This window comes from Marmota marmota, unplaced genomic scaffold (genome assembly GCF_001458135.2).
Source record: "Marmota marmota marmota unplaced genomic scaffold, marMar, whole genome shotgun sequence".
NCBI lineage: Eukaryota > Metazoa > Chordata > Mammalia > Rodentia > Sciuridae > Marmota > Marmota marmota.
In genome coordinates this window covers 786,700-797,527 of record NW_026000081.1, presented here as the reverse complement: position 1 = coordinate 797,527, position 10,828 = coordinate 786,700, and the positions used below count along the sequence as shown (strand labels likewise).

The 10,828-nt window shown below is 40.3% G+C and overlaps 1 protein-coding gene across 1 annotated transcript; it reads left to right on the top strand.

Moving 5' to 3' along the window:
* The first annotated feature begins 3,203 nt into the window (after positions 1 to 3,203).
* Adam30 (ADAM metallopeptidase domain 30) lies at positions 3,204 to 5,459 on the top strand. The gene has a single exon (XM_015505014.2). The coding sequence runs from the start codon at positions 3,204 to 3,206 to the stop codon at positions 5,439 to 5,441; it is 2,238 nt and encodes a 745-aa protein (XP_015360500.1). The 3' UTR covers positions 5,442 to 5,459.
* The last annotated feature ends 5,369 nt before the right edge of the window (positions 5,460 to 10,828 follow it).

Sequence of the window (10,828 nt, the reverse complement as noted above, 5' to 3'; positions counted from 1 at the left end):
TTAGAAAATGGCAACTCGCCTCAAGTCTGGCTTGCGCATCTTAAACCGTAAAACTTTGTCATGGTCGTTGCACCCCAAGTTATTATAACATTGCACTGGGATCAACATGACCTTCCTTGCTATTCTCTTAGTGTTGGAAAGCCCTTGCACTCTGCCGGTTTTACTGCCATTGCACGCAGATGGGTTTCCACACTAGTGCTTTTCTATCGTCTTAAAGTCCGTGCCTTTCTTTCAGGGTGCTGTCAACTTGTTTGTCGTTATAAACAGCCACAATTCAGCCTCAGTTATCCCCCTTCGTCCACCATCGCCACGATACAGGATGCGAGGCAAAGCACTGCACTTGAGTGATCCTTGACATGGACCTCAAGGAGAGCATGTCCTATTGCATGCGGGTTAGACGCGTCCACTCCCCGCCCCACGAAAAAAGGCGTCGGCTGATATGGTCTCGGATCTGGGGAAGGGCCCTCCTTAAGACTGAGCCATACTATGCAGCCACTTCTGCACAGTGGGATAGGACCTCTACTCTCGCCTGTATTGTTTTAAGAAAACAGAAAGGGGGAACTGTGGTGAGCTGCCTCTGCCATTTATGCAAATTATGGTCACCATTACATGATGGCGCTGGCTCCGCTGTGGTCTGTGACAAACAACTCCTTGTTTGGGAGAGTTGGCGCATGACTTTTCATCACTCTATGAGAAAGCTCCACGTGGCTGCTTTGCATTGGGGCTTGAGATGCTTTATTAAGGCTGGGAGGGGCACCCGAGGAAGGAGTAGAGAAGAAGAACTATCAGGGGCCTGAATAAAGTTGTTGAAAGAAGATTCTTGGGTTGCGTCTTTCTTGCGGGCAAGAAGTCGCGCGCAACAAAACAACGCAACAAGCAAGTCCCTCAGAAACATAGTGAAACCCTGACTCAAAAAATAAAAAAGAGCTGGGATGGAGCTCAGTGGTAAAGTACCCCTGGGTTTAATCCCCAGTACCAAAATAATGATGATAATAATAACAAATTTTTAAAAGGAATAAACAAAGGATATAAGCAAGCAAATTTAAGAATAAAAAACATTGGTTTTCAACTATCAAATATGCTCAATATTACTAATAATAAGAGAATGCAATTTAAAATGATGAGTTATCTTCTAATGAATTTAAATTAAGATTGTAGGAGCATGGACCTTCTATCTATGAGATTTAAATTTAAAATTTTGGAAAGTTTAAAAAGTAGTTGCTCAGTGCATTAGCCAGATTTCTTCTGCTTTGACAAAATAACTTAGAAAAACAAACTTATAAAGAGGAAATGTTTATTTGGGCTCATGGTTTCAGTCCATGGTCATTTGACCCTATTGCTTTGGACCTGTGGCAGTATAACACATCATGGTAGGAGCATGTGCCGGAAGAGGTCTATTCACATCATGGTGGTTGGGAAACAGAGAGAAAGGGGGTGGCGGTCCCAATATTCCCTTCAGGGCATGCCCCCAATGACCTAACTTCCTTCCACTAGATTCCCCCTCCTAAGGGCTCCACCCTCTCCCAAAATCATCACCCTGGGGCACCAAGCTTTAAACGCATGGACCTTTGGGGGACACCGAATCCAAATTGTAGCACTAGGCGTGTTTAAACTGTTCATTAGCCTGTGGGGACTAGTAGCTACAGTATTGGGCTATATTACCATTTCCATCACTTCAAAACCATTCTATTAGGTAGTTTTGCTCTATGGGAGTAATGTAAAACAATGTAAGAATTTTTAAAATGATGAGTTCAATATGAGCTAAGATTCTTTTTTGATCTAACAGTTTCACTTCTAGAAACCTATCAGCACAGAAATACTTTCATGGAGCAAAGGTGTGTGTGTGTGTGTGAGTGTGTGTGTAAATTCATACATATACAGCTTTTTAACTAGATATACAGCTATATTTACTAAAATGTACCTTTTTAAACAACACAAATGAAAAGAACTCAAAACACAAATGTATCATCCATCATAAGGGAAATAATTAAATACATAATTACTTGCCTACTATAGAATTTTATGCATCTATATAGAAAATTATCTAAATTGTTAAAAATAACCAAAAGATATTTTAAAGAAATTATTATACATAATAAATGTTAGTGGGGGGAAAAACAAGATGATATGAAGAGTCATTGGGTATTTTTAATATATATCTCTCTTAATTTCTGGAGCTGCATGACATTCCCTGTACTGCAGTCAGATCCAATTTCCTAAGGAAAAACTGAAAAGGTTGCCCTTCTATTGGAATCCCTCCAAGTCACCTTATGACTCTGTGATTTGCCCTTTCTGTGGAAGCTATGTCCCTCTGTCCTCTGAGCTGGGGACTTCGTACCTTCGCAGCCATCCCTCACCCATCATTCATATTACAAAGAAAACCAGCTATATGCCTTTCTCAGAAAATTCCTGGACTTCCCTCTACTAACAAGTCCTTATTCTAGCTTCTCCCACCACACCACAGGGACACAAAGAAATCAAATCTCGCTAATGCCTAGCACCCTGGCGACGCACAGCAGGAAAAAAAAAACACCAGGCAAAATGTGCGCAGGAACTTCCCCTTGCCTGGGCGCACGGCTGAAGCCTCTGGAGCCTCTGGGCAGCCAGGGCTGCTTCAGGAGCAAGGGCTGGGACACAGAGCTTGCGATCCCACACTCTGATTCGCAGTTATAGTCAAGAGTCTGTTTCAACTCTTGAGGGTTCTGGTGTTCCTTCCTTCTGCTGGGGGACCCCAGCCGAACAGCCACAGTCAGGAGAGGAGAGCGGCCCAAGAGACATCCGATTCCTACCCTTGTCCCAGGGTGCACAGACGCACTACAGGGCGAGGACACAGCGGGCCTTAGGTGAGCTCTCTTGAATTCCCCCCCATTTCTCCATTCCTTCTCCATTCCTCAAACTGCTCTCTGTTCCCCTCCAACCCAAAGGACAGCAGCCCCCTTTTCCCATCTTGATTCTTGCGCACCTTTCGCTCCATTCTGCCACGCGCGCCCAACGCACGGCCCAGAAAACGAACTGGATGCGTTGGACCGGGCGCGCGCCTTTGGGACAGTCAGCTAGACCCGGCCCCCAGGACAGAGTCCCCTCGGTCTCTACGGGGAGGACCCCGCCCCTGGCGATCCTGCGCCTCTAGCGGCGGTTCGGGGAAGTCTGACTCGCCAGGCTGGAGTTGCCCCTGCAACTCCTGAGGAGGGAACAGACAGACCATGAGGTCCCAGCAGACCTTCCTCTGCCAAGGCCTCCTGCTCCCCGTGCTGGGTCTGGCCCTGCTCCTCCTTGACTCTCTGGGAGATGACTTACTTTTCCACCAACTGGAATTTGACTCCTACGAAATCACCATCCCCAAGAAGCTGAGCTTCTGGCGAGAGGAGCAGGGTGTCCCCAGTTCCGTGGCCTACCTCCTGCAGTTAGCAGGTAAGAAGCACATCATCCACCTGTGGCCCAAGAAACTTCTGTTGCCGCAACATCTACGTGTTTTCTCCTTCACAGAAGAGGGACAACTGCTGGAAGATCACCCTTATATACCCAAGGACTGCAACTATATGGGCCTGGTGGAAGGATTTCAGGACTCTGACGCCACTCTCAGTACATGCATGGGGGGACTCCGAGGCGTACTGAGCATCGATGCCAAACAGTACCAAATCGAGCCCCTCAAGGCCTCGTCCACTTTTGAACATGTTGTGTATCTCCTGAAGGATGAGGTTAGCAATCAGACCTGTGGTCTAACTGATGATGAAACAGAAAGGCAAATGGCCCAGCAGGAGGATATGGCTAGGATAAGTGACTATACTATGTCCTATAAACACCAAAAGTATTTGGAATTGGTCATGATCTTTGATACTAGAAGATTTGAGTTTGTGAAACATAATCTCTCTCTAATTCTCTATGATGCTATTCTTTTGACTGCGATTATTGACACCTACTATCAAGATATCAATATGAGGATACATCTAAAAGGCATTGAAGTATGGAGCAATGAAGGCCTAATACGTACTGATCATCCGGCTTTAGCTGATGTATTAAAAGAATTTATACGATATAGAAAATACACAATAACTACTCGGATTACTACAGATTGGGTACACTTATATATTTCCAGAAAATATATAGATGCCCTCGCACTTTCCTGGGGAAGAGTGTGTAGTACAGATTTATCTGGATCAATAAGTACCTTTCTAGATGAAAATGTCCTTGGACCTGCCACTTGGACTGCTCATGAACTGGGCCATTCTGTGGGAATGTTACACGATAAAGAATACTGCCAATGTAGAGGTAGGAAGAGCTGCATCATGGGCACAGGGCGAACTGGATTTAGTAATTGTAGTTACGAACTTTATTTTAAACACTTGTCTCAAGCAGCGAAATGCCTAAATGATATCCCACAACCACATTATATAAAAAGCAGATGTGGAAACAGAATTATAGAACAGAATGAGGAATGTGATTGTGGTTCAATAGAAGAATGTGAGGAAGATTTGTGTTGTAGAGCAGACTGTAAATTGAAACTGGGTGCCAACTGTAGCGTTGGACTTTGCTGTGACAAATGTAACTTTCTTCCATCTGGATATGTGTGTAGGGATGAAGAAAATGAATGTGATCTTCCAGAGTATTGTTATGGGAACTCAGATAAGTGCCCAGCTGACACTTACAAGCAAGATGGGACCCCTTGCAGTTATGAAGGCCGTTGTTACAATCAAAAGTGCCGATCCAGATACATGCAGTACCAAAGCATTTTTGGACCTGATGCTAGGGAGGCTCCTACTAAGTGCTATGAGGTAATTAATATACAAGGTGATCAATATGGTCACTGTGCGATAGAAGATGTCCATACATATATAAAGTGTAAGAAGGAAAATGCGATATGTGGAAGGCTGCAGTGTATAAATGTCAAAGTGATCCCTGATTTGCCAGACCACACAATTATAATGTCCACCCATCTGGAAGAGGACAATATCATCTGCTGGGGCACAGGCTACCATCTAAGCATGCATCCGATGGGGATACCTGACATAGGTATGCTATATGACGCCACATCCTGTGGCGAGGACCAGGTATGTTTTAAGACAAATTGTGTCAATAGCTCAGTCCTGAAATTTGACTGTGTGCCTGAGAAGTGCAACGGCCGAGGCGTTTGCAACGCTAATAGAAACTGCCACTGCATGTATGGCCGGGCCCCTCCATTCTGCGAGGAGTTCGGGTATGGAGGGAGCATTGACAGTGGACCCCCGGGACCACGGAAGGAGCTGGTGCCCCCAACAATTCAGGTTTTGTCTGTTATGCTCTTGCGCCTTGTTTTATTTATCATCTCAGCAATTATTGTGTGTTTCAGGCAATTAATAGTAAAATGTTTACAACCCAAACCAAAGAAACCACAAACTAACATTAAGACAACAGATCCCGAGAAAGAAACGAATAAAGTAAACAAGCAATCCTTAGTCATTTGATAACATAGAGTCAGTTGTTTAACAAGCTTATCGTTGATCCCAACGGCTCTTCATTCTTCTCCAAAAAAATTCTTAACTTAAATTTCACACACAATTTGATCAGCAAATAAATGACATTCTTGTTTTGGAAGAAAAAAAAATCAGTGCATTTTATTTTCCTAGTATTCACCCTTGTCCCTCCATTTGTAACCAATTTGGGGTGACCTGAAAAGAATGCCCTAATGGCATTTCTAAACTAACCCTTTGAAATTACCATGTTGTTGTTGTTGTTGTTTTGTTTTGTGGAACTTTGGACTGAAGATTGAACCCAGGGTCTCGTGCATGCTAGGCAAGTACTCTACTACTGAGCTACATCTCCAGCAATCCATGGTTTTGAAGGTGTAGCCCTGCCTTAAAATTCCAGTAAATGAAGTAATGATCTGCCTCTCCCTCTGCGTCCTATAACTTGCTCACTGCTGAGAGCTGCACCTGAGCCCCATCTTGCATGATAAGTGAAGATAACACATTTTATAAATAAACAACATGAAATTAAAGGCTGTGCCTTCAATGAGCATTTTCTCTGTCATGCCTTTCTCCTGGTCTCTCTGGCTCTACAAGGCAGGGTCTTCTTGTAGCACGTCTGGGGTGACCTCAACTGGGTAAACTCTACTGACCCATCATAACACCTGCATTAGTCCACAATCTATAGATGATTCCCATCTTCAGCAGTGTCCGAATGTGAGCAAATTTCTGTGTTTGGGTCATATGCTTGCTGGGCAGTCTTTTTTGAATGTATGCTGAGGGACACCTGGCCTAGGACTGCCACACTCCCAAGTACAACAGAGGCGAGCAGGGATGCCTTCCACCACCAAGGACCTCCATGTCTCTGCCTCCACATCTCTGTCCCCTTCACACTGCTCCTTGGGTAGGAGGTGAGGACTGAGTGGCACGTTACAAGGGGGTGGGTGCCCAACTCTCATATTCAGGCAGGGGCTTGGCCCTCCCAGACCTCTCAGTCCAAGGTGCTGGGCTTGCAGGAGGCTGGGTCTTCCTGCTCTTCTACTCCTGCCCACGGTCCCCTCCCTCCCCAGAAGCACTGCAGGCCTCTGAGCCCCACCCCAACCTCCTGCTCCTCAGTCACCAGGTTCTTCTGGACTGCTTGGGGACTGTTTTCACTCGGAGGCAAACATCAAGTAACCGGGTTTTGTGCTGATCATCATTCCAAACATGTATCAGGCTTAGCCTTCAATGAAGAGTGTCCTAGAAACCAAGGACCTTGAATCATAGCTACATACTGATAGTGGTGGCTAACATTCCTCAGAGCATACGAGGTGTCAGGCAGTGTTCTAGGAGCTTCATGTGTACCATTGTGTGTGCAGCTTAAAATAATTCTGTGGGGTTTTTTCCAAATAGAAAATGAGTCACAGCAGGGTTAACCTATGCAGGTTTATACAGGTTATAAATAATGACATTATACAAGAAAAATTTAATAGTAATTCAGGAACTATATTTAGAGAGGAACATTTACTAAGAAACCCTAAAGATATTTTTATATTGGCAAATGTTTTTACAGTTTTCAGTGGGGTACATAAAATGTTGACCATTTTTGTGGACAGTTCAGTAGTGTTTAGAATATTCACATTGTAATGTCCAGAACTCTTTTCTTTCTTTCTTTCTTTTTTTTTTTTGAGGATCAAACAGAATAAAATTATGTGTTTTAGTCAAATTATTTATAATCTGTGTAAATTTTAAAAGTATAAAGTAAAATACAGGCTAAATGAATTTTCAGCTACCATAAAATTATAAAATATTAGCTGATTCATTGAAAAACAAATACAACATAGAAACCACAATGGTACTGTTTATTCTAGGTAACTAATCCTAACCCCATCTCTTGACATTTCAATGCGTCTTCAAAAGCCATCCTTTTACAGTCTTTAAAATCAAAGGGGTGTCCTGGCATCTAGATATAAAATTCTATATATGTTATGATATATCTTCTGCTTTTTAACCACAGCACTGATTTAATTTATTTGTATGTTAAGCAGTACAATAAATACTTCAAAAAATCTTAAGTGAAGTTTCATAATATATTACTTTGCCAGATAATAAAAAAAATTCATGTGTAAAACAAGATATATTTATTTTCATTATTTAAAAAAACTAAAATTTAATGTACAATCCCTGGAACTGTAAAATAGCTATTTTTAAAATTTACAGAATCAAGGGAAGTATTTTAAATGTCAAAACATACATGCTGAATGAGATTGAGTATATAATCACCAAAAATCTAAAAAAATTTACAAAAATTGTTTAGACACATAACGTGCATTTACTTGTGAATTACATTCAGTTTGAGGGAAGAAAAAGTACCCCAACGGTTATTAATATTTATGAAATATCGGCAAGGCATCCAACTTACAGCAAAATAACAAATACTGCTTATAGGTTATTTTTATACAAGCTTATTGCTGAATTGGGAAGCACATCTATTACTACTCTTGGTTTTAGAGACAACTGGGTCTTCTGTGGTGGGAAGGGCATTAAGACAAAAAGTCCTTTTGAACAGCACATAAAGAACAATAAGGATACAAATAAATACGAAGGATGGCCTGAATTTGTAGAAATGGAAGGATGCATCCCCCAGAAATAAGACTGAAGGAAATATGGAGAAAATGGAAGGAAGCGCACTTTATTGAAAGTGTGGGAGACTCATAAAGAAGAAACTACGTGTAAATATTTTAAGAGCATGCAGCCATCTTGGTGTGTGCATGAGCATTATCTCTTTTGATATCAGGTTTTTTTATGGCTAACGTAAATAGATGTCTTTGTAAATAGTCCTCATGGGCAAATCACTGAACCATTTTTAAGCACATTTCCTTAAAAGTACAAATGTTTAGACTGCTATGTTTAATAACATACATCAATTCTAAAAGCATACTTAGTGGATTACTGATCAGATTGTGAAAAACATGTTGATATATATGGTTGCTGTGAATATCAGTCATGGAATAACATGGCTTTTATGGAGGAGATTTTGTTTATAAATATATGTGTGTGTGTATATATATATATATATATATATATATATATATATATATATATCTGGCCTTGTGATGATATTATCTTTTAAAGTCAAAAGAGATTTAACTAGTCATATGTGTAGTGTCACCTTATAGTCCATTTCTCCTGATGTACCTCTTTTCTTAGTCTTTATTTTCCCTTCCAAAGAAACCAAGAAATAAAATGTTGGATATGAAAACTCATATCAGATTTGTGAAGAGTACAACAAATTCTTTAATGCACACAGCAAAAAGTCAATATAAAAACGTAGGTGTCCTTTAGGACCACAGCTTATGAATTTTGTAGTAGTGATATCAATAACTTGATCTTATATAAGCTATTTAGAATGAAGCTGGAGGTGGAAACTCCACAGAGTTGGAGAAGCAGGCCAAGTCCCTCCCTGACTCAATTAGGTCATTTAGGACAGATAAAAACAGTATATTTAGAGCAATACTGGTATATATTTTCCTTATTTGTTATTGGCATTGACTAAGTGATTTGAAAAGAGCTATGCTTTAATATCATGACACTTTTGATTTATAAACTGAGAAATTAATTTTCTACATACTTCATCTAACTTCATAACTGCAATTATTGCCCAAAACTATAGTGGCATATTTAGAAAAGTCCAGATTACCGAGTAGACTGGCAATATTTTTTAAATAATTTTAGTTGACCTAAAATGACTGCATTCCCAATTCTACATAAAAATATAAGAGATCCAACTTTTTCCTTAACTTAAGATGTTTACAAAGTTACTTAGTTTTATTTACTTTAATTTTTCTAGGGCATTAAATTTCTATTATGTATGAAGTATCTTAAATTGGAACATAAACAAATTTAATAATCCAAACTGCCTTTCACAGTATAAGGCAGCCCAGAACTCTTTTCATCTTGCAAAATTGAAAACTCTACATCAACAGCTCTCTAGTCTTCCCTCTCTCCATCCCTGGCCATTCCCATTCCTCTTTCTGTCACTATAGATCTGACTATTCTTGATACCTCACATAAGCAGAATCTTATACTATTTTTTTCTTTTTGTGACTGGTTTACTTAGCACAATGTCTTCAGGGATCATGTATGTTGTAACATGTCCATAAGAGAAAAATTCTGAGATATCCTACATTTAATTACAAGGACTAGTGGGTGGAGGAGAGGCAAGATAAGGAAAATTAATCAGCTAATAGCTATAAGCCAAATCAACAAAAGACTATTCCACATTTCCAACCATATGACCTAAATCCCACAGGAAAGATGGCCAGGTGCCATTCATTGCAACCTACTTAAAACCTTAACCAATTCAAAAGCAACCAGTACTTCTCCTTATGGACTGTCCACTTTCTCCACTTGAGTGTTATCCTCTCCCTCTTATCCATAGCCAATGTTGATTCAGTTTATGTTTTCCTTCTCCAAATCTCTGTTACAAAAATACTCTTGGTTTATGGGCTGGGGATGTGGCTCAAGCGCTAGCGTGCTCCCCTGGCATGCGTGTGGCCCGGGTTGGGTCCTCAGCACCACATACAAACAAAGATATTGTGTCCGATGAAAACTAAAAAATAAATACTAAAATTCTCTCTCTCTCCCTCTCTCTTTAAAAAAAAATACTCTTGGTTTATAGATACAGAGGACATTTTTTCTAACTGCTATCTAGCCCTGCTACTGAAAGTTGCAAAAGCTTGTCCAAGGATCTGACCCTTTTCTGGCTAGCATCCGTAATGGCTCAATACTCCCTCTGATTTCAAAGATCCCTCAGTCTCAAGTGTTGTTTTCACCATGTATTGGAATTTCCTTCTTTGGCAACGCTAGATAATATTTGAATTTAGCTATATTCTACACAGTATTTAACCATGCACTGAATACTTGGGTTGCTTCTACTTTTTTTTTTTTTTTCGATTATTAGTAGCGTTGCTGTGAACAAATATTTGTTCATGCCCTTGCTTTATTTGGGGTATATATTTACAAGTGGAATTGTTAGATCATGTGGTAATTGTATTTTTAAGTTTTTTGACTGCCCTACTGTCTTCCACGGCAGCTGAAGCCTTTCAAATTCCCTCAACGTGCACATGTGTTCCAATTTCTCTGTATCTATCCTAAAACTAGAATTTTCTGGTTCTTAGAAAACAGTCTTCCTAATGAGTAGAAAGTGGTACTTCATTGTGATTATGATTTCCATGTCTCTAATGATTAGCAAAGTTGAAGATCTTTTATATAGACTTACTGGCTATCTGGATATCTTTACTGGAGAAATCTGTATTCAAATCCCTTTTCTATTGTTTATTTGGGTTGTTTGCTTTCTTATTTCTGAATAATTATAGGAGTTCTTTATATATTCAGAAGATTAACCT